Source organism: Solanum dulcamara, chromosome 4, assembly GCF_947179165.1.
Source record: "Solanum dulcamara chromosome 4, daSolDulc1.2, whole genome shotgun sequence".
In the NCBI taxonomy this organism is placed as follows: Eukaryota; Viridiplantae; Streptophyta; class Magnoliopsida; order Solanales; family Solanaceae; genus Solanum; species Solanum dulcamara.
Window position 1 is genome coordinate 6,215,067 of NC_077240.1, and position 25,027 is coordinate 6,240,093.

The 25,027-nt window shown below is 34.0% G+C and overlaps 2 protein-coding genes across 6 annotated transcripts; both read right to left on the bottom strand.

The window, feature by feature from the left end:
• Window positions 1-155: 155 nt before the first annotated feature.
• LOC129885783 (uncharacterized) lies at window positions 156-8,473 on the bottom strand. Its single transcript, XM_055960197.1, has 13 exons — window positions 8,079-8,473; window positions 6,093-6,166; window positions 5,766-5,849; window positions 5,563-5,643; window positions 5,092-5,172; window positions 4,896-4,988; window positions 4,216-4,395; window positions 4,016-4,083; window positions 3,211-3,262; window positions 2,316-2,369; window positions 2,136-2,228; window positions 1,151-1,217; window positions 156-630 (listed from the first exon to the last, which is right to left on the bottom strand). Exons 1-13 carry the CDS (start codon window positions 8,218-8,220, stop codon window positions 539-541), a joined length of 1,161 nt encoding a protein of 386 aa, XP_055816172.1. The 5' UTR covers window positions 8,221-8,473; the 3' UTR covers window positions 156-538.
• A 2,194-nt stretch (window positions 8,474-10,667) lies between these two features.
• Window positions 10,668-19,188, bottom strand: LOC129885784 (protein LNK1-like). 5 transcript variants are annotated; one of them, XM_055960198.1, is made up of 10 exons: window positions 19,014-19,188; window positions 18,508-18,615; window positions 18,382-18,426; window positions 15,566-16,143; window positions 15,053-15,392; window positions 14,891-14,965; window positions 14,088-14,693; window positions 12,490-12,638; window positions 11,196-11,331; window positions 10,668-11,115 (listed from the first exon to the last, which is right to left on the bottom strand). In XM_055960198.1, exons 2-10 carry the CDS (start codon window positions 18,529-18,531, stop codon window positions 11,017-11,019), a joined length of 2,052 nt encoding a protein of 683 aa, XP_055816173.1. In that variant the 5' UTR covers window positions 18,532-18,615; window positions 19,014-19,188; the 3' UTR covers window positions 10,668-11,016. The 5 variants fall into 5 exon arrangements, with proteins under 5 accessions (XP_055816173.1, XP_055816177.1, XP_055816175.1 ...); XM_055960202.1 differs by having other exon boundaries at window positions 10,668-11,128; XM_055960200.1 differs by lacking the exon at window positions 18,382-18,426.
• Between the last annotated feature and the right edge of the window lie 5,839 nt (window positions 19,189-25,027).

Sequence of the window (25,027 nt, forward strand, 5' to 3'; positions counted from 1 at the left end):
ATAAAGGCAATTAAATTAGAAATGAGAAGCAAACATTTACCATGATCTCACATTTTTGCCGGGCAAATCGGTGGTCCAATCATACGCAGCTAAAATTCAGGCTCATCTTTTGACATTAAAGTATACAAAGTGGTAACCCATCGGCACAAGTCAACTAGTAACACAAAATTACAATTTACTCTGTTACTGGAAACATTCGGCATGTGACTTCCAATCCGAGCTACAGAAAGATCATTTCTTCTTTGCACAATACACAAGATCGTCTAACTTAAAGGTGAAAGATGAAGCAAAATGAGAAAGATATTGAAGCAGGAATTACAGAAATATTCTGCAGTTTTGGAGTTCAGCCCTTGTGAATGTAATTTACCCTATGAAACCTGATGCATATGTCTTCCTTCTTGTTGGAAGGCTTGTACATAATAAATAACCAAATGAATCCATCAGAAGGGCCGAGGACCAAATGAAATGAACAAGCATCCAGTACTATGCAGTAGCTACTGCATCAAGGATGATAAAGCACTAGCTCGCAATAGTGTCATTAACCAAACTTCCCAAGTTCTACTTTCTTCTTTATGGCCTTTTGACTATGATAAATACATGCATCTACTATTCCAGCAACTGTGAAGACACCTGAATGAAGGGGGAAAGGATGATGCTGTAAGTATCCTATATAAGTTGTATGAAATAAAAATTGAGCAACACGAATATTACTCATACAAAGTGATTAGAAAAAATGATTGTTCGCCACTTGATTGACCAGGGCAACAGCTTAAATACTGTTGATTTGAAATGAAATGCAAAGACAAATTTGGATAAACAAAGTTGTGGACAGAAATTTGTTTGACACCCTATCGCAATGAAGTGTTACCAAAGCAATGCAACTCAGTCAAGCTTAATGGCAAATCAAGTAGGATTTCACAATGATGGGAAAACTGATATCTGTAACTTGAAAGAATTCCTGATTGCATTTGGAATAGATGAGCAGCTCAAAAGAGATCTTCCAATTGTCTAGTTTCCACCCATTCTACCTTCCTCGGTAGTCGTAGAATGAGAAACTCCAACAATCACAAGTAACTTAAATACCCCCCCCCCCCCCAAAAAAAAAAGAAAAAGAAAGATCAGCTGAATACTATATCAGACGGTGAGTTACCTCCAATAATTGCACAAACATTGGTGAGGAAATGAAAGAACGACACATGCTCCTCTGTGAAAGTCACCTGCAATAAGAAATCAAATTGGAAGAATAATCCATCTAGCTCCACTGCAAATTTAATCACTTCTCAAGATTCTTTTTTCATTTTTGAACAACCAAAAAGTAAGCAATTTCCGGCTTCGAAACTCAATTGATAAAGGCCACTGCAACTCGTGATCACTTAAACACCAAACTTAAGACAGCAAGATTTGGACTCGTAATGTGCCGTACCATATATCCCTTCTCGTGCTACTTTTGGCATTGAACCATATTTTAAAATTTAGTCCTATGGGAAGTTTTCACCTTCATACTTGCATGTTCATGATAGAGAGTACTAGGGGTGTCAAAATGAGCTCAAATATAGATAGCCCGCCCAATCCGCCCGGAATTTTGTGTTGGGCTCAAGATAATTTGAATTGGGTCAATCTCAACTCATTCAAGCCTTAACCCATTAAAAAAAAACTTGAATTGAGCCCAATTTAATCTCAATTTCAACCCGTTTAAAGACTCTTTATTTGCATTGGTGTAATGTATGTTCCCATATTGAGGTATGAATTACTATCTATTTTATATCTTCTAGGATTTATCTATCCATTTGTAACTTATTTTTTTTATTTTCTTGAGTTGAAATTCAAATTGTAGTTATAAAAGGTAAATAACAATATGTTAAAATTATGGCGATTAGGCGGGTCAAATTGGGCGAGTCATGACCCAATCCGATTTTTATTTCAACCCATTTTAATATCTCCAATTTCAACCCAACCTGCCCATTTGACACCCCTAGAGAGAATAGTCAAATTGGGATATCTAATAGATATTATACAGAAGGGAAACGCCCTCCAACCCATATTTTAATTCCATCACTTTAGCCTCTACTTATATATAATATAAATAAATAAAATAGAAAGAGGAATAAATGGGAAAAATGGATGGAAGATTTCACCTTGATTGGAGAGAGATCATAAAAGAAGTAAACTCCAGTAATTGATTGGAAAAGACCCATATCTGAACCCTTGAAATGCTCGGTCACTGAGAACTATACATAACAAATGTCCTTTCACATTAGGATGATATACAAAAATTCCAAGAAAAAATGTTCGTCTAAAAATGGTTTAAAAAATACCTGATTTGAATCAATAGTACGCCCTCTAACACCTTTATATATTGTAGGGACCACCTAAAACACCAGCAGACACTTTGAGTTAGTTCATATTTTCTCAACATTGAAATAAACACAGTTTGATTCTTGCCAATTAATTCCTAATTAAATCACAAGTATGGGTAGGAGATTCATATGTTGCGTTGCAGTTTTGGTTGTAATCTGTACTTTGTGTAATAATGCAATAATTGGCGTTTGTCTTTAATGTAACGTCCGCTGCTGGCAAGACAACATTCCAGATCATGAAGCATAACAATGATTCTTTTTAATTTCAGTTTTCTATATTTTGCTCACAAACTTTATTTCAATTTTTAGAAAACTTTGTTTTCCCTCAAAAGCAACTAAAATTGAATGTTTTAATCAATAATTAAGTTTTTTATCAACAGAAATAGCCAAGCACCAAGCTCATGCTGGACATAGCAACTAAGATTGGCGGCCAATGGGTTAACTAATGATTTAGAATTAAATACCGTAACAATGACGCAATTAGCATAGATTTACAGAGCACTTCTTGGGCTTAAACTAAGGCTTCCTTGTGAGCACATTCAGCCCCGTGGAAGTATTTTTTGAGAGGTACTAAATTATTTACATATTTCTGATTCCCACCACAGCTTTACCTACACTTACAGGGAGGGTCTTGGCTTCATAGAAACTTGAAATTTAAAGTTATGAGTTGCTATGCTTCTCCTGTACAAGTCCTCCTTTTCCCTTTCATCATGTTACTTAATTTCCTTATTTCCTTCTCTTCCTCATACCAGTTTCCGACATCAGATGCATATCTATAAAGCATACAAAGACACATGCAAACCAGGAAGAGAAAGAAACAGAAAGGACGAATGTTATGCCCACAAACACTTACTTTCAGAAAGTACTGATACATTCCATTTTGAGCTTCTTGCGTCCATTGAACCCTAAAAAGTAACAGAACCAAAATTTCTTAGGCAATATACCATTGCAAAAGATTAAAAAGAATTGCAGTATGCAGCAAAGGTATGGCCTAGTGTTTAATGAAGTGGGTTGAAAATCATGAGGTCTCAGATTGAAATCCCAACAAAGGCAAAAACACTCTGTGATTTCTTCCCATCTTTCATGGAAATACGCACCCAAGGGTGTGCCTAGTGGTCAATAAAGTGGATTGAAAATCATCAAGGTTCAAATCCCAGTAGAGACAAAAACACTAGATGATTTCTTCCCGCTTGTTCTAACCTGGGTGGAAAGAGTAACCTGGTACCTGCTTCTAGAGGGAGGCGACACATATCTCGTGGAACTATCGAGGTACGCTCAAGCTGGGTATTAACACCCTGATTATTTGGAAAAAAAAGAATGGAAATACTATGTTCTCCATTTTTCCTTTTCCCAATGAGAGGGTGGAAAAGGAGGGAGAGTACGCGATACACATAGAGAAAATACAATAAATATAGTTGTTCAGCAAGAACAGAAAGACAAATGTGCCAAATCGCAATTACATGAACAACCAATGTTCTAAGGTGAAAAGGTTTCCTTCGTCTAAGTGCTAATTGCAGTCTATAACTATGCTTTGACATATAAGTCGGGAAAATGCATGTTAAACTTCAAAATAGCCAGGTAACTGCACATTGACCTAGACCTATAGACAGGAGCACACGGCGAAACATAGTACAGTCTGCAGAGAGTAAGGAAATTACCCATCAAGTGGATTTACAACTCCAGGAATAGAGTCGCCAAAAGCCAACTTATTTATTCTGTGACTTATCTGCATGACATAAAAAAATGTTAATTGAATGTTAGCCAACATTTCTAAACATATCAAATTACTAATAACAATCTATTAAATTACTAATAACAATCTATTTTTAAGAGTAAATTATTATAGAAGGCATCTTACATTATAAGTATCCGATTGTAAGGAAATCAATTCGAAGAGTTGAAAGCTCGACTGGTGAAAGCTTTTGCCAGCAGCAAAGTGAAAATTTCCAGCAACTTTATTGACCTCTAGAGATCCATGGATATTACATCCTTCACCTTCTTCATCCTTGATCTTTTGGACAAAACCTTCCCTTTTACACTAAAAATTAAAATATCAAATAAGTAACACCGCGGAAATAAAAGAATGATCGCTGAAGAGTATGGAGGTTAGTAACATCGATTCCGAGTCAATATACTTCTGAAAAAATATATAAAATACAACTATTAGCAAGTCCTCTGCTACTTCCCATTTTATTCATCCTTTCCACTATGCGAAAATAAAAACTTCTACCTTCACACTACGTTGTGCTGAACAATAATACTGTATACTCTCTTTCACTATTTAATTAAATTGTCTCAAACTTCCCCCAAACCCCTTGCAGAGTGGTGAAGCAACAAGCTAATACAAAATAAATTGGTCGAAATATGATTGTCAATGATTGATGACACTAAATTGACTAATTTGTCACATTTTGTTTTCCTGCGTTCAAGGTCAACAGCCACATGCTAATAATAGTCAACAAGCAATTGAATGCACCTATTCTTTTTAGATGTACTTGATATTCTGAATTTCAGTTAGAAAAATGAACATGATTAAACCTGATCGATTAAATCTGGATTTGTCATCCCCCAGCCTCTCTTTCGATATGCTTCACGAACTTCTTCACATGAATTACAACATTCATCATCTGCCTGCAATAGACATGGGAGACATAGATGTAACATATATGGAATGTAGTCTTTGACACTACGTTCTTACAAAGGACTAATTGGTAATCTTTCGATGAAAGAGTACCGTTTCTGCACCAAAGCATGACCCACAGTATGTTTCATTGTGCTCAAGTCGGCCACCATGTCTCTGTAAAGGCTTCTCAATCTATATCGAAACAAATAAAAGAGAGAGAGAGAACACGCCATGGTTAGTGAAGTATAAACAAATAGTAAATCTAAACCAGAACAAAACAAAGAGGACAATAAGATATCTGATCCCCAGGCTAACACAACATGTTTACCCTTCGCTACAGGACCCATGGAAGGAAATTAGGTATCACATGCAAGTAACTCATAATGAAGCATCACTATTCTCTAAAACATTAAGATAGCTGACACCGTAAAAATGCAGCAGAGTCTATTATATCCGGAAGGCGGAAGTCCACAGCAAAGATTATTGCCAAATATTCATGAACACATGGGCCTTCATATTTAAATAAGTAGATAAATATGCCGAGGAATACATCAAAACATTGAATATTAATCACCAACAAACCTTAGGAGCACCAATTCCATCTTGTCTGACTTCAATAACAGCACCATGGGAGTCAATCCTCTTTTTAAATATATCATGTCGCTGCAAGATAGTTGAAGTTGAAATAAAAAGAAAATGAGTTTTCAAGAATAAAGAAACACAGTGACGTAATGATTACAGTAGAAGCAAAAAAGAAAATTTAAGAATATGTGCATCACACATACTATGTCAAAATGTTCTTCTCCACTAATATCCCTGGCATCAAGACTGAGTAGTGAACATGGAACAGCTGGAAAAGTGATATCAAACTGCTTGAAGAACAAAAGATACATCAAGTCTGCATCTATAACTAAAGAAAAATCAAATTTTACAGGCAGATTTTTCTGAAGTATACTGTTCTGAAAAGACACTTTTAGCTATTATGTCTGCCAAAGATAAAATCAACATTCTCATAGAAAGCATAAAATCTTGAAAAATACAGGGATAAAAAGCGCTCTCAGAGATCATATATTATGGATGATTTGACATCTTAAGAAGGCAGTGAACTTTACACGTATATGTAATTTTCCTCCCCTTGAAGTATCTACTACAAGCTGTGTTGCAGTATAACTGTTGATATATAATCCTGCAAATCAAGAGGTGGAAAAAGATTGATGAACAAGACATTTTGGTTGTCTTAAAAATTAAATATGTGAAAAGGGGAAGTTCACTCCCTTCAAGTAACCATGGAGCAGTTCTATTGACATATGAGCATTAATTTGTAGCTATGAGGAGATATATTTTTTTGACTTCAGCGGTCAAGTAACTAAAAAAGTAAGATCTTCAAGCACAAAATCTGGAACAAACTATAAACCATAGCAAGTTTTTACAGAAAATGTTGCATTTTCAAAGAATCATAAAACTTCCAAACAAAGATTAAACCGAGGAAAAAATTTGTGAATACAAAATCAATTACAAACGCACTTATACATATGAAACAACAGTAGATGCAAATGGAAATACTTCTTTTTAGGGACAGTAACACCTTTGCAAATTCTATAAAATTCTGTTCTTATCAAAAAAAAAAAAAATCTTTAACTCCCAGCATGCTCAGTCCAAAAGTAGGAGTTTGTCCCCAAAAGTGAAGATGGAAGGAGAACATCTACATATAGAGTTGTCCGGAACTGCTATCCATGTATCTAGGATAAAAGCCGATCATTAAATCTTAAGTTCTAAGCAAACTATCAAAAAGTTCTTGAGCTTGAAGCTGAGTGGTGGTAATCCCTGAAACCTTGAGACTACAATCCCTAAATCCTTAGAATAAACTCTCTTTATGGAAGTTTTCCAATCCTTTCATCTCTTAGAACTTGATTATTTGAAAATACCCCAGCCATTGCTCACGTACTTCCAGATGACAGTTGCATCATTTTAATTATTTTTTTAAAAGAAGTTCTGATTGTACAGAATCACCGTAATTTTAATCTACACTCACAGAAGTAAGTCACTCATTCTTGGTTCTTTTTTTTTCTTTTTTTCCAAGCAAGCCAAAGTACTATTTACATAAACTACAAAGCACTAAATCGGCATTGAGAATTACAAAAAAAAAAAAAACAGGTCCTCTTGTACAAAATATCAATGATGTAATGAGCTAATAAAGTCTATCATGATATTTCCCTCGAATAAATCTTCTAACAACCACCAGATACCACTTAATTTAAAAACCTATAATATGTACAGCTATAACTTTCCCCTCAAAACATTTGATTACTTTCCTTCCATAACACCAAACATGGACATGCTGAAATAGTTCTCCAAATCTTTCTCAGATCTTTCTTTACTGCAGTAACAGCCCATCTAGAAAAGATCTTTCACTGATGGAGGTATCACCCAATTGGCCCCAAACTTGCTCAAAAACAAGTTCCAAAGTTGCCAGCAAATGGAATATATAATCTGCCGATCTCACAAAAACCAATCAACACCAACGAAAAGTGATTTATGTTCTTCAATTCTTCTTGATGCAAAAGGATGCATACTCAATAAGGAGGTCCTTTCTCTTACTTACCACTCAAAACTCAATAATGATGTAATATCATTCCATAACTACAATCTCCCAGAATAAGGATTATTCTAGCCAACTTCATTCACACAGCATCCTGTATTTACATTCCACAAAATCATTTTTAACCAGTCTAAGAGAGATGGTGGGAGGTGTAAGAATAGGCAATAATTTCCTCTCCTTTACCCACAATAACCTTGGTTCTCAATTTATCTTAGCCTAGGAAAAGATTCCATGAAATGGATCAACACGATACACTTTCCGAAAGGAATTAAAGACACACAGGACAAACAATATACACGTACCAATCTCATTACCAAATAGTAGTTTCAGAAGTTACTGGAGCCACAGGAAACAAAATCTATAAATCAACTACACCTCGATCCAAAATAATTGAGGCCGACTATATAAATCCTTTAAATTCATTCTCTTCTAATGTCATTCCAGTCAATGAATCAATTTAAAAATACGAACTTTTGAGATGAGAATGTAGGAAACATACCTAGCTCGTTGACGAAGAGAACGAGCATTATAACGGAGGCGACGAGGGTAATAATACCACCGGAAAGCGTACGGTTATAGAAATCCTCATTGATTTTAGGATAAGCGTCCAAATTCCGAAGCCTACTGAACACTCTCTCCATTTTCACCGCCTACCTTAATTTCATAACCAAACTTCTACAACAATGTTATACAACGCAAATTCTCGAAATCTTGAACGCACCAAAGACGTCTCAGATTCAGATGAGTTTGTACCCCGCCGGCGCCGGCGAACAAAATCGTTGCCTTGGGTTTAACGATTGGGCCGGGCGCCCAAGTTTTTATTAAAAAAACCAGCACTGGAAGATTCTTTTGATACTTGAGGCAATGGTCAGCCGGTCAATGCGTCCACATTGATATTATTGATATGTACTTGCTATTTCCTATGACTAGTTGCCAATTGGATCGGCCTAAGCTTATACTCACTTCATCCTAATTTAATTATCTGTACACGTTTTAAAAAATAATCACACAAATATCATAACATATATATCTGGATTCAAATGTCTTTTGTTTTGTTTCTTAAACAACGTGCCTCATCAAATAAATTTATGTAAATTGAAACAGGAAAGTACTACAATAGATCTAGTATCTTACATTAGATAGAATTATGAAAGTAAATGACATGATAATTGACTATCAAATTTAGTATTACAAACGTTTCCATATTACGTTACTATATAAAGTTCCAATCCTACTAAATGTTGTCTTTTCAATTGAAGAAGTGAAACAATAACCATGATGAAAAAGTTCCTAAATGCGAGCTTGAGTTAATTGACTTTTTTTCATTTTACAAGGAATAATGTCAAAATTCTTGTTGAGTAATAAATCCATCCCACGTCGGATGGAGAAGAAGAAATGTACCAATATATATGTGTTCCCCTAACTCCATTAGTATGAGGCCTTTTAGGACGTACCCAAAAATAAATTCGTGAGGACTTGGCCCAAAGCGGACAATATCATAGTATATCTAAAGACAGCTAATAAATAGTAAATGACACAACAATAAAAAGAACACCAGAAATTTACGAGGTTGGGCAAAAGTTTATTTTCTTTTGCTTAATCTTCTGACACAACCAACCAATATTTATTTCACTTCAAAATATAGGAATGAAATCTTCCGCTTGATGTCATCCATGACATCACTATGGATTAAAATGTCAAGGTTTATCTTGTGAAACTATTTAATGGTTTATCAACATTTCAACTACAAATTTCCTACGTTGACTTTTTATACCAAAAAAGAATTATCTTCCTACCAAATCTTCACATTAATTCAACTAGAACCTTGTCAATTTTAACATTTTTTACTAAAAATAATAATTATTTCTCACACCACGAAACCCTTTCTACAGTTTGTGTAGTCATTTTCACATGTAAACCTTTCTTTTTATAGATCTTAAAGGCTAGTATACACTCTATTTTGCCTCTATTAGTTTCTCCAACCAAAACTAAATTAACAATATGAGAATTCCTTGCATTGTCTTAAAAGTGAAATAAACATGAATATGAGCCCAATGTAGAAGGAATTGTATTGAGTCCAATGAATATTGAGAAATGAGAAATCAGCTCATGGCTCAATACACTTTTAGGCTTTAGCTACATTTTACCCTCTTCCTGCATGGACACACACAAGCCCATAGACATGATTATTCAAGGTTGAAAGCACACGAGGTGCCAAAAAATGGATGACATGGGAAGGTACATCACTTCATCCTTGTGATATTTGACATGCTTATATAATATTTACTTAAAATCAGCTATCATAAATCCAACCTTCACTGTAGGCAGCGAAACAGAACGTGATGGATAGCAAGAAAAAGAGCGGCGTCGACTACTTCCAAATGCCTCTGCACTATCCAAGGTACACCAAAGAGGACTACCAGCACATGCCTGAGTGGATGATCGACAAGCTTCTTGCTGAATATGGTTTACCTGCTAAAGGCGACTTGGCTAACAAGAGAAAATTCGCTATGGGTGCCTTTGTTTGGCCTCATTGCCCATCCAAGCCTTCTTCCCATCTCACTACATCTCCCCAGCCAGCTTTTGTTGACAAAAATACATGAGCAGCTCTGTTTAGAATAAGCACTGAAGCACCTCTCTTTCGAAAAGTACTGTTTTCCAACTACTCATTTGTGTAAATATATGCGAATATAATGTTCATATTTTTGTGGGGGTGCATCAAAAAATGTTCAACTATACATTCAGATCAATCTTAAGGCAGAAAACGAACAGACATCTACTCATGACCAGAGTAGGTAACTTCTTTGAGCATCGAGGACTAGACTTTAGTAGAGAAAAAGACCCGCATTAAAGGCTAAATAGTTCAGTAATTGTTTTCAGTTGACCTTGTCGTTCCTGCTAAGGCATCCTAAACGACTAGAAATCAATCGAAAGATAAGATCCAATTGATCAAAATTTGACGCACACAATTCATTTGCTTTTTTTAGTACAAGTGATCCTTCTTGAATTGCGATTGGGTTTAATTTTGTAGCCATACCATAGTGAACTAAATTATGAATTAGCTTTAAGGGGGAAAAGGAAAAACAAAGACAACGGAACAGGTCATGAGCTATTTCAAGACTTGCAAATATCTTCCGGAAAATTTCCAGGTATTATCTACTTACAAACAACAAAAAGAGTCAGTTGGTTCAATCTACGTATACACAGGAAAAGTTGTTTGTGTATGCCTTCCGAGCGTGGAAGGGTTGGAGTGAAACTAAAATAAAAGTTGATTGTGAAAGCTCATACAAGGATATGTTCTCACAGAGACCAGAAACCAGTCCCTGAGAAAATATTGAAAACATAAGGTTCCTTGTAAGAGATCTTTGATAATTTCTGCACGTCAAACCCCCCACAAACTGAAAATAGACAGCACACTGTTTGCTAAATAGTTATGGTCAACGATCAGCAACTTCTCCATCTGTTTGAGGTGCAATTTCTCCATGAGAGATCAAGTTGTCACTCATCACTGGTGTGCTAGACAACGACCCATGAATCTGCCCAATGATTCTTTGCAGGATAAGGTTACATACAGCAAACAGTTAAACATGAATATAGGAAATAACAAAAAGCTTACCATGGAAGGCAACTTCAAAGTCGAGGAATCACGGGCAGGGGTAACAGCTGAATCTGAAGGCCTGTGGAATAGCAAATGTGCAATAGATCTATCTATAGGATTTGTGTCTGTTTCGATGTCTACATATCCTGTGCACCTGAAAATACAATCAATTAAACATTACTGACTAAAATGATGCCGAAAAAAAATGAAAGGGATTTACTACATGCGCTGCTGCACCACCTCCCCAAAGGAGCCCAGCACTCGTGCCACGGTTTGCTTTTAAAAAGGTTCTCTGACTGTAACATATTACCCCAGGTTTTCCTAACTCAGTATAGTCGTGTATAAACTGTCTTTTGATAATTCAATGACTACAAAATGGGGGGGGGGGGGGCATAATTTCAGGAAAAAATAAGCTCCTGCAGTACCGTCCTGTCAATTGAGACACCGTGCATAAAACTCATCCAATCTTACATCTTCACTTCATTATGTATGCCATTTATCAATTTATATAGGTAAGTTTATGTACGCATTTAAATTCTACAGTTGAGGGAATTATAACTATAAAATTTGTTTATCATAACTTTATGTACCACAATGTTATTAAAAAAAGGGCAGCCCGGTGCACTAAGGCTCCCGCTATGCGCAGGGTCTGGGGAAGGGCCTGACCACAAGGGTCTATTGTACGCAGCCTTACCTTGCATTTCTGCCAGAGGCTGTTTCCAAGGCTTGAACCCGTGACCTCCTGATCACATGGCACCAACTTTACCAGTTACTCCAAGGCTCCCCTTCCACAATGTTATTGTAAATATTAAATATACCAACTCCTTACTGAGCTAAATTCTTGCTTCTGCTGTTGAACATGTGAACTAAATCCAGACTTGTCGCCTTTCAGGACTTGTAGGTGGAAGTGAAGAACACTAAAGATGTGTAGTACTATTACAATTCCACTCCATACTATTAATTTCACCCTGATCAGTGGCTAATCTCGACGAATAAACTTGTATAGACATGCCTTTTGTAGAAAAATATAATTCAATGGGCAAACAACTCTACAGAAGTACTAGACTTAAATTAGGATGCTACTACTTAGAGTTGGGCTAGTATTCAACCACAAGCTGAACATGCCATCGGTGAACAACACAAAGCCAAGCTCAACAATGATGCAAATTAAGCATACGATACTATATAAACTAATAAAAACTGATAAATTAACAAAACAAAAAGCTGTATAGAAGTAATATGAGAGAGCCAACACAATAAGCTATGCAGAAACCAATGCATATAAATGTAGATATTGAAAACGCATCCATACTTGTTTGTTCCTTTGCTAATCAGTGGTCCGCTGGTACCTCCATCATCACCAGAGACAATATTTAGATTAGCATGTCTATGCCTTTGTTCAGCACTCCGAGCCAACCGGTACAAGCTATCCCTTATACATAGCTTTGTCCTTACATCCAACTAAACCAAGAAAGTTCAACATCGTAAAATTTACAAAGAGGTAAATATGAGAAGTCAATTTCAACTACAGGTATAACATAGAAGATCCACTTTCGGCACATCTGCTAGCAAAGCCCATTCTAGCCAAAGTGTACTGGACCGACAAATGAACAATTACCAGACAATACTTAAACATATCACACGTATGATGGTTTCTGCATAATCAGCCAAAAATGAGCCAAAATATTACTGCAGTCCGGTGACGGCATATGTAACCGCCTAAATATAATCACTTGATTACCTCTTGCAACAGTCACATGCACGAAAAAGATCACCCTGAAGTATGCACAAATCAACAAGTGTGTAACTGCCATGTCACACCTTTCTAAAAAAATCGGAACAGTCACTTTAAGTATGTGTGCAAAACAAGTGTGTACTTGCAGTATCACACCTTTCTAAAAAATCAGAACAATCCCTTGAGGTATGCGTAAGTTACAGGAGAGCGAGCAGTAAGTCTTTGATATACTGCATCCCGCATCAATTTTAATAAGATGAAATACTTTAGAATATACAAAGTATAGGTGCATGAAATGTTTTTGGAAATAATAAGACACCAGTGCAAGATAATGTCTGCTATTAGCACCAGAACCCATAGACTGATTAGCACATAATCAGTCAACCTTGATCTAGTGATGTACGCAGGATTTTTCGTAAGCTGTGTCAATATTTAAAGAAGTAATCAATAGATCACTATAACCAGTGGACAGTGGTGGATGTAGTCTTAGTGCTATGGGTTCAACTGCACACGATATATTTAACACTAATAAATATAGATATCTATGTGAAAAATTATAAAATTTCAACAAATACTAAATTCTGAACCCAATGAACTCATCAAGTTAATAGTAAGCAACATCAGTAAAAATGGAGGAATAATTTTTCTTTTTTTGTGAAAAGGAGTAATGTATTCCAAAATTTTGGGCTTATGTTAATTATTTATGATAGCATTGATTACCACAAAACAGTCATGGTTGAACTGGTTTTAACCCTTTCTATAAGCCCAGATAAGAGCAGGGATCAATCCTTACATGCTACAACCTCTATCCCTTTCTCACGACAGCTTTAAAACAATTTTGGGTGAAAAATGTGAACATAGAGGGAAGAGAATCGCCGATTTCAAGCATGAGAACTGGAGTTCTGGACCACCAAACTGTACGACGCATGCTATTAACTGGCGTCGTTTGATCATATATATACTGTTTCTGACTATTGTTTATATGTATATTAATTAACAAAAAATGCAACGAAGTGGTGTCATGTACATGCATTCACCCCTGCCTTGAACATGCATATGAGGGTATGTCAGATATGCAGAGTTGAATCGACTCTTTTGCAGCTGAACTCTTATTAAGTTCATTATCAATGAAGATGAAGATCATAATACAGTTAATTTCATAGTGAACTGACTACCTGTTCCATGACACGTTGAAGCTGATGAAAACTAGCTGCTTCTTCTGAAATTTCATCCAACCCAGAATTTATAGAAGAACACTCCTGTAAACCTGAGGATCCTAATTCTGTGGGAATTCTTATGCCAACCCCTTCAAAATCACGGTTATTTTCAACCTTAACTCCAGACTGATGGAATAACTTCTCCACCTTCTCATTTCTTGTGATAGCAGCCACCTGAAAAGAAGGTTCAGGAGAACCCTCCATGGACTGTACCTGATTTGATGCATAAGAGTCCTTGGGCGAAAGAGACACGACACCGTTACTTTCATATTTTAAAATTGGTAGCGTTGGATGGACAGCACTCCCATCTGAATGACCGTAATCTGAATGCATGTAAGAGAAGCTACCACCCAAATAGCCAAAATCAGGATCTTGAGCTTGCTTTTGCTGCAGGACACCTGCAGATGCGAAATTCACTTGAGTGCTTGCGGTCCCAGAAGACAGGTTTTGCTCTTCTGGATGGCTATCAGTGTAATTGATTGTGTCTTCATTTTCTAGATAACCGCATTTTCTTTTACCCTCAGAGCAATTCTGGTGCTTGGAGTGTTTCTTTTGCATGCTATCCTGGAAAGAAGACACGATAAGAAAATTAAAAAATAGGAGGAATAATTATTCACATCAGGATCAATGCATGTAATAGAATAGCTGAAGGTATTCAAAGACGTTAGAATCCAGAAACTCAGAAATTGTTCCTTCATCCTCACACAAAACTTGAAGAGGAATGCACCTAAATTGGAACTACCCATTCGTTCTTTACTCACCACTACATTATTGTTGATTCTTGGTTGGTTGTTAGATGCAATCTCGACCTGGACTCCACCACCAAGTACCTCAGCCTTCATCAAAACAACCACCTTTCAGGTAAGCTGATGCATGATATGAATTTAAAGATTAAATAAATTGATATTGCACAGAGACATTACCTTCTTATCAGGTACTAACTTGCACTCTAAGTTACTTGATCCATTTAAAAAAGACAAATGACTCAGATTTACAGATTCATTTTTCTTGGAGGACCACGAACTGCTATTATAGCCAAGTAATTGATTTTCAATGCCAGAATTACTAGTTGAAATGTTTGTTTCCTTTGGCTTTGAAGTTTCATGACTGGCAGATGTACTTCCAAGCGCACTGGATGCTGAACATGGAAACTTAAAACCAGAAGTCAATCCATCTCCAGATCCTTCAATAACATCTGATGATGAAAGCCAACCTAGGTCATCTTCACTACCAGGTCCAAATCCAAATGTCGAATCACAACTCCTGAAATGCATTACAATTGTTAGTGTTTTTAAACAGACTATTCACTTTCAAAAGATGACATGGATGTTATGGGTAGAACTCTTTTTTCAAAATTTTGTTCACATCTTGCCCGCTAAAAAGGATGAAATGAGGAATTATAAAGTCCACTTGACTGAAATAAAGAAAGCCATTACCTGAACATCCTGTCAACATCCTCAAAGTTCTCTATCTCAGGCCAGCTATAATATAAGAGATCATTAGAGTCTTTATCCTCACAACTATTGTCAAGAAAACTGAGATCATCATCAGCCTGAGAAATGGGACCAAGTGGATAGCTGTAAGAGTTTTCCCCCACAGCAGTATTCTTGTCATCCAGAGTGCGACCATTAGGACAGGACTCGCTCTCAATGGAGTCTATATTATTACTTTTGATGCAACGATTGGATGTTCTGGTATTTTCAGATGGTAAACTTGAAACTTCTCCGACTACGGCTTTTTCACGTTGAGAAGAAAATGCAACATCAGGTGCATTGTCCCACGAATCCTTTTCCAGCATTTTGGGGCTTCTATTACTCAATACTTGATCCTTTTGTTGATTAGCATGTTTACCAGTAGACTGATCACCTGCATTACTTGTTAAACCAATTACTTCATGGCGAGGCTTCTTACGGCTATCATTCTGGGAGAGTGGTTCATTGGTGCGTCCACTACTTGGATGTGGCACTATATGATCATCATTGTGGCAGAACTCATCCCAAGATATATCATCAAGCTGTAACACCAGTTACAGAATTTTAGTTGTAATTACTGCATAGGGTACTTCCATAAAATGAGTAACTCAAATGAGAACTTAAATATTGTAATATGAGAAAATGAAGTAGTACAGCTAAGGTCGAATGCTTTTTGTATCTTACAAGGATATAGGTAGAAATCACGAAAGGAACTAGCTAACCTTCACCATACTGACTAAAAAATGAAGTCACAAATGAAGCAAGCGCACCTTACTGAGATGACAGCAACTTCTATATTGGTGCTGACTAAGCCAACTTATCACACCTCAACTATTCCACTAGGTATGTGCATGCTTCTATCAGTGCAGGTACAGGGTAACCTTCTTTTTTTTCATGAGAGAAACGGGGTAACTTCTCCCATGAAGATGAAAAGAAATCCCCCTAACTCTCCGCTAACTGTTCTCTTATTACTTGTCATTGAGGAGAGAGAATCTAAGATACTCACAAAGCATGACAGATAATTGATAAGGGAGGCAGATCAGCTGAGGAAAAAGGAGGATGACATTGTTCGGAAAAATGTGTGGCGCCTTTTATGTAGGAAATAGCGAATGGAGGATGCTGAAGAAGATAATGCTGCACTCTCAGTACATCATTACTGTATACCTCTTTATTAGGGTAGAAAAACTAGTTTTGTCATCATAGTAAGACTAACAGAAGAATTCAGTGTACTCGATTTGATGATGCAGGAACTGATGGAACTAAAGTAACTATTAATACTACAGTTTTTTATGATAAATAATGTAGCTTTTACGGGTTTTTTCTTGTAAGTAGAACTTGGAAAAACTTCGCAGATCCAAACCTTTATATGATTAATGAGATTCTGCCTTCTGGTTTTGATATACTTTTCAACAACATCTTGGATTTGCTAGAACTAGCCCCTTCATAAGCTTTTCCTTGGTTTCCCTTCAATATGGATTAATAGCCACACTCACTAGCCACACTCATATGCTAAAGGCAGACATCTTTTTTGGGGGGGTTAATCGAGAATTCCCTGAGGGCCAGTGGCACATGATTTGAAATTTGGTAGGTGACGAGTCTGACCTTCTACCCTTTTCCACTTATAACCAGGTCTTCTATCTGCGGCAGGATTTGAACTTGCAGCGTGCTCCTAATCCACACATCACTTGCTAGGATCTTATGGTCTTACCACTAGATCAAAGTCATTGGGGAAAGCTATAGACAGATATCTAGTAATTCATTCCCAAAAAAAATAATCATAATTCCTTCACATCAGTGACTTGATGTCATGGTTCTGTCTTGTACCTTTGATTCAAGAGCATGTTATGTATCTAATCGGTCAAAAATATAATATAAGAGCAACATTCTTAGTCCTGCACCATTTTACAAAAAAATGCAGGTAATATTCCACATTTTTCACTAGTCGGACAATAAAATTTCTCTTTAGAAATTCTTTTGGGGCACATCTCCACGATATATTTCTCAAAATCTTCACATATATTTTGTCCAGAAGTTCCTGCCGGAAAGCAAAAGCATTTGCTGGGATCTCCAGTGGCATATCTTCCTTGGAGTTCATTTAAAAAATAAAAACATGTTTGCCTGTATCCACTAATTATGCCAACCTCAGACATTTGCTGGCATTAAAAGGGGACAAACAAAGACGACTCTGTCTTTCTTCTATCTTCATATTATGACTCCATGGTCATATAGGTGAAAAGTAATGAATTTCAAAAGCAGGGAAATGTTCCATGAATTTCTAGCGTATTCGACAAAAGAAGCAAATAACTTGATACATATTTGAAAGAGGACAGAAAAAGTTTCTAATCAAATGCTGTTTTTTGACCAATCCACAGAGATAATGACTTCTCATCTCCTAATTTTCATATTTTCATTTTCACGTGGACCTAAATGTAAAAAGTACAGAAGTAAAATAATGTACTCCAACTACTCTAGCAGTTTGGCTCGGTGAACTCATGAGTATCCAAATCTTTGGACTTTTAGCCAGTAAAAAGTAATCTTTAGTTAGTAGCGGTACACGCCACCAAATTATGATAATGAAAAGACAAATCAAATTTCATGTACAACACTCGATCCTAATGTCTACTTTCCTATTATAAAATCACACAGAGCAGAATAAAATGGTAAAGAAAGCCAACTATTTACATCCAAACCACATTCGTTGGGTACAAAGTATCCACTTCTCCATTTCCCCAGTCATTTATCACCAAAAGAATACATATGTCGACTGAAATGAATCTAACCTCTGTGGCACACCAAATTAAGTTCAAACTCAATGTACCCTCTTGCTAGCCAGGAGAAAAGTAAAGAAAAGTCAAGAAGGGCATCAAATAATAAAAATACACACATCAGAAAGTAAAAAATCTTGCCTCATATAACTGCAAATCTGACATTCCTTTGACTTGTTTAACCAGCACTCAATCCACATGCAACACACTGATCAGATTTCATATTCAAATCCCAAATCCTCCCTTTATCTCCATCCACCAACCAGACATATCAAGAAATGGGGAAAATAAAGCATTAGAAGCAATTGAAGGAAATCATTCTCCTGCTACTACTTTTTAAGCATCCTAAATATACAATCTTGCTGAGATAACAAAAATGATTTCACGCAAATTTCTCAAAAGCTTCAAAATCTGAAGCCCGTGAGTCAAGTAATAAAAAAGCAGTACGATTTTCTATAGATTACAACCATGAGGTAGTAAATTGACTTTCTTTTTTTCTTTTTTTTTGGATAAAATCTTTAATCAGTTCAGATGCTGAAAAGTGAAAACTCTTATCGCTGAAGTACATCCAGTAAGAAGCTGATAAAGAAGAGCAAAAATTAACCGAGCAAATATCACTTTAAAAAAGATCCTGCCGGAAAACTCACCTCAAAACCGATAAGTCGCCGGAAAAATAAAGAACTTCAGCAGAAAATCGGTACTTGAACGGCACAAGGACTGCAGTAGAACCCTAATTTGATGCTCGGAAAAACAAATCTTGGAGGTTCTGGATAGATAGAGAGAGAGAGAACAAACAGCTTTGTTTGCTTTGAAAAAAATTTCAGGAATAATTTAATATTTTTTATTATTTTATGTAAATAAGTGTCAGGCGTGGTTGACGCGTGGCAACTCGGATCAAATTTGCGGTCACATAACTTAGAGAGTGGGTATCAGAATTCGTGGTTGAGAGGAAGGGTCGCGATACGATCCGTTTCCCTGACCCGATTGGTCCACGTCAGAAAAATGACACGTGTCGATAAAGGCTTGAAGCATTTCAATATATGCAAAACCACGTGTCGGTAACAAGTAGCAACTTGCTTTCTGCTTCCGTCTACTGCTTTGCTTAATCCGCAATTATTCCCAATAGTTTATTCTTGTTATATTGCACTAATTGATGACAGACAGGTTGATCATAGTGGTTATCAGATTAATTAACGTTTTTGTGATGATGACTCATTGGTTTTTCTTTTTTTAAAAAAATCTAACAACAGTTTACTTAATTCCTATCAGGGACATAATTAGTGGAGGAACAAAGAATTTGAGGGTGGGTATAAAATAAAGGAAACTTACAAGAAAATATTTATCATCTATAGCAATAAAAAAAAATACTGAATATTTATAATATATTTATAATACAGTTTTAATACATATTACAGATAACTATTTATAAAACATATATAATACAAATGTTACAGATAAATAATGCATTTATCACATTCTTTAATAAACTTATAATACATTATGTCACTTTCTTATTACACAAACATAATATATATTTTAAAACACTTATAATATATTTATATTGTATGCATAATTCACTTTTAATACAAGTGTAGATTTATCATAATATTGCTATGTATTGCTATAAATGGTAATAAATAAAAAATATCGCTAAAATCAATAATTAATTTTTTAAAAGGACTCAATCAAGTAATTTTCCCTAAAATAAAGCATGTGTATCTCTGAGAGCCCAATTTATTTTTTTGTCTTATAATTTTTTTTCAATTTATAAGCTACTTAAAATAAGTTCATCCAAACAAATCTAATTATTTATTGGAGCTTATTTTAAGCACAAAATGACATTATGTTGGCTGGTCAAATACTCAAAAAACTGAAAACAATTTATAAGTCAATTTTGAATCAATTCCCTAAATAGTCACTCAAGTTTAAAAAATTGCCTTTAATTATTATTTTTATATTACTTAAGACGAAAATATTATTCCATTATCACTATATTTAATATCACTCAATTGGAGAAAAATAATGATAATTGAGTGATATTTTAATTTTAAATAAAATAAAAATAATGCTTAAAGGCAATTTTTAAAACTTGAATAATCATTTAAGGAATTGACTCGTGTATTTCTCTTTGTTTTGAATTTTATGAGATTCTCAGTGTGTTTCAATTATATTTATCTTTTATTCAATTAAAACTTTTTCTATTGCGAAACTTACTGTTATGTCCCTCTTGCCGACTTGCATGAGAGGGGGCTCATTGTCCTGCTTGAACCTTAATTAATGCTCCCACTTGTAAGGTCTTATTCCAGATTTTTTTTCTTCTGTTTTTAGATTTTTCATGTGAGTAATTAATTCATTGTATAATTATTGATTAATTTGTAGTTTTTTATTTTTAATTATTGTTGAGTAGTGGCTTAAAGATATTGGTGTAATGTTAGGTTCTATATTTTGTTTTCAAAATTTATTAATCTGACTAATTCAGATTTACGAAAATAATTTTTATCATGATTTTTCATTTTCGATGAAATAAATTGATTATATATTTTATCGGAATTGTGTGAATTAATAATCTTTTTTCCCTATTTTGGCAACATACTTTAATTTCTACCATTCACAAATAAGTTTTAAAACGAATTCATGAGTCAATTAAAGCTAGGGACCATAGAAAATAGATTGAACTAACTTTTGGGAAATATAAAGAAACAGCTATGTACCACCATTTATTTGGTAAACGGCCAGAAAATCATTGTCAAAGAATAAGACAAAAACTTGGAAAAGATTAATCAATGCTAAACAGGGGGTGAATAAATCTGAAGAATTCTCGCTTTGATAATAGTAAAAAAATAAGAAAATAAGATACGCTCTCATATTAATTACTCGTGAAATTAGGTTAATTGGATCTTTTACAATTTAAATAAAAAAGTGACCTCGTAAATATTTCTTGCGTGTTAGTATCAAATTTCTTACATATAAAAATAAAGAAATTATTAAAATATAAAATTTAAAATAAATTTATAAAAAACTACCAAGAATATATTTTCCAAATATGTGAACATTGCTTCTTCAAACACGAGTTTATGCCGCTATGTTTGTCTCGTACTTTTGCTTTGTCAATTCTTCATTTACATTACTGGATTGACTATTGAGAACAATTAGAGGTGATAGAATTAATTTATAAAAATATAATTAATTTAATTAGTTCAAGTTTGAATGAATTATTGTCTCATTTTATTTTTAGATTATTCATACGAATGATTTTATTTTAAAGTGATTTTTAATTTTTGCCTCTCAAAATCACTATTTTTTAATTTTCATCCTTTAAAGCTTTAAAAAAAACAATAAATAAAATGTCTCTAACAACACGCGGCTTATAAGTTCATTGGCAGAAATTATGCTTTAAGACAAAATATTCTCTAGAAATTTTTATATGTAAAATTAGTTGTGCGCAGCAAATCTAGGTCATAGTTGAGGATACTTTGGCCCATAAATTTCCATTAAATGAATAACAAGGGCAAAAATTAAAAACCACATATTTGAGGACAAATATTCAAGATTACCTCAAAATAGGGGCATTCTGTGTAGAAATTTATTTATTTATTAGCTCATCTTATTTTAGCGCAATTCAGTTTAACCATAAAAAAATTGATTGATAGTTCAAATTGATCGATGGATCAAATATTTTTTTATTTAATACGTTATATATTGTCATAATGAAAAAAAATAATTATTAGGTATTCAAATATTATTTAAAAAATTAATAAAGTAATTAAAGCTTAAAAGTTGAACGAAATGGGTTATAACTCTCATTTCAGCTCAATTCATTTTAATGCAAGTAACATTTGGTGATTTGGGCAATTTGTCTTTTTTAATCGCTCAAAGTCAGACTCACTCATTTGACACCTTGAATTACAATACAAATTTATCACATATTGGTCTAGACACTAATCATTATCACATATTGGTTTAGACACTAATCATTATCACATATTAATCTAGACACTAATCATTCTGAATAATAAGATCAAATAATTTATTTCTCGAATGGTGAACGTTCTTCATATCCAATCGTAAAATTTTAAATTTGAGTCATAAAAAAAGTAATAGCTCGTAAAGAGGGATAAAAAGGGCAGATGGGATAATGTAGTGCAGAAAAAACAAAACTTACTTAATCGCTAATTAATAATACTCCTCGCTTGAATTTATACATGCGGTAATGTCATTTTAAGAGCTATTTTTTAAACAATTTCATGCGTTTGTCGAATTATAATTTTATTTGATTAGAGAATATTTCGGTTGCATAAGTTTTGTAGACTTAGAAAACCATAAAATCATTTTCTTATAGAAAAAGTATATGTGATACTATAAGATTTAAATTAAACTTGTGATACTGTGTTTCGAATTTATAACCTCTTCAAAATTTGTTCTTTTGAAAAATATTTGATTATTGTAGTAACAAAACCGTATTTCGAGTCTACTACTACATTTACATTTCTTACTCTCTTAACGCTTTCTTTTAATTTTTATAGCATTAAATATAGGGTTAAATCCGAAATACAATCAATTGTAAAATTAAGAGATAAATGTCAAAAACACACTTAAACTGATCCTATTTTTTGAGTTTCATACCTAAATTATTGGAAGTGTGAGTTTCATACATAAGCTACCACTTATTAGTTTGAGAAACACATATCTTTTTTTTTATTTCACTCTCATCATGGTGTGTGTACTGCACTCTTTCGTTTATGTAAAAAAAATTATGACATCACACTTCACATGGACAAAATTAAAAATTAAATGAATTATTAAAATTAATTAAAATTAAAAATTAAAGTATTACTATCCCCACAAAAAATATTATAAAATAAAATACAAATATTTTTCTTCTCCCACACCACCACTTTCTCTCACCTCCCCCCCCCCTCCAATTTTTTTAGATTTACTTTTATTTTTTAAATTTCTTTTATAAAAAAAATTAATCTTACTTCATCTCTCCCCCCCCCCCCTCCAAATAATAATTTAGATATTATTTTAATTTTAAAAAAAAAAATCTACCCCGCCCCACCTAACCATCTGTTTCCAAAAAAAATCTCGTTTTGTGTTAGATATATACCTATGATTTTAGGAAAGTATTTTTTACTTGCCTAAAGACTTTTATTGTTGTTATATTCGCATGGTACGCAAGTAGAAAAAAAATATATAGGTACAAATCTTACACAAAATGAGAAAAAAAATTTAAAAAAATATTAAGAGCGGAAGGTTAGATGGGGTGGGTATAATTTTTTAAAAAAATAAAAATAATAATATTTTTTTAATAAAAATAATAATATTTTTTTAATAAAAATAATAATATATTTTTTAACAAAAATAATAACATTTTTTTAGAAAGTAGTGGGGGAGGAGGTGAAGTATGAATTTTTAAAAAATATTTTATAAAAGAAATGTAAAAAATAAAAGGACGGGGGCATGTCGGGAGGGGGCGGTGGAGTGGGTGAGAATAATATTTTAAATTTTATTTTTTAAAAAAATTAATTTCTTTTTTTATTAAATAATTTCTTTTTGGGGGGATAGAAATACTTTAGTCTTTGACTTTATTAATATTAATAGTTTATTTAATTTTTATCAAGTTGGAATATTTTATCCATGTGGCAAGATTTTTTCAAAAAATAGAGAGAGTGATTCTCAAGGTGTGTTTCTCAAACTAAACTAATAAGTGATAGTTTATGTATGAAATTCACACTTTCAATAATTCAAGTTTGAAACTCAAAAAAATGGATAGTTTAAATGTGTTTTTAACATTTATCTCTAAAATTAAAGTTCAAAGAATCAAATAATTCGTACTTCAAATAATCCAAAAAAAGTTCGGATAGAATTAAACCCAAATATCATACAATTATTGAAAGAAATTGCCTAATCGATTCAACTTTTACCTTCTTTTTTTTCCCTTTCATTGAACTTCACCAAAATTGTCCTCTCTTGATTATAATCTTCTTTCCCTTTGAAACTCATGTTGACCCTTATTAAAACACATCAAAGTTTTCCCTTGATGCTTCTAAATAGTGAAATTCATTGAAAATATTTGCCTTGTGTTCATAAGCCGATGAAACGTGTTCAATTATAAATCTAACATGGATGTTTTGGTCAATATATAACGAATAAAAATAGGCTAAATGAAATTAAACATTCGTATTAAAACGTTTTTTATACACTCCGCTTCGTGACTCACCCAAAAATACTGTTATAGATTTATCTTCGTGGTAATCTCAATACAGTAGACAAACTGCTCGGATGGGCGGGGATAAATCATAAATGTGAATCTTGTCTGTGTGTTACTTGCAATAATATGTAAAAATTTATACAAAAATTAATACATCTAATTTGATCATCCAACAAGTAAATTAAAAAAATATATATTATAACGAGTTAATTTATACCGTAAATATATATTTTTTAAAACATTTACACTATCCCTAACTCCGCTTCAATACAACAAAGGACACCAGCACGATTAAAAAAAATTAACCGTGCGCAAAGTTCTTCGCTACATAGAGAGAAAGAAAGCTAGAACAACTTGCATTTTTCCATATTTGGTTGATCAAAGTTATGTTTGAACATATATGTCATTTCAATTTTCTTGAAACCAAAATCATTATATAAGTCACAACAA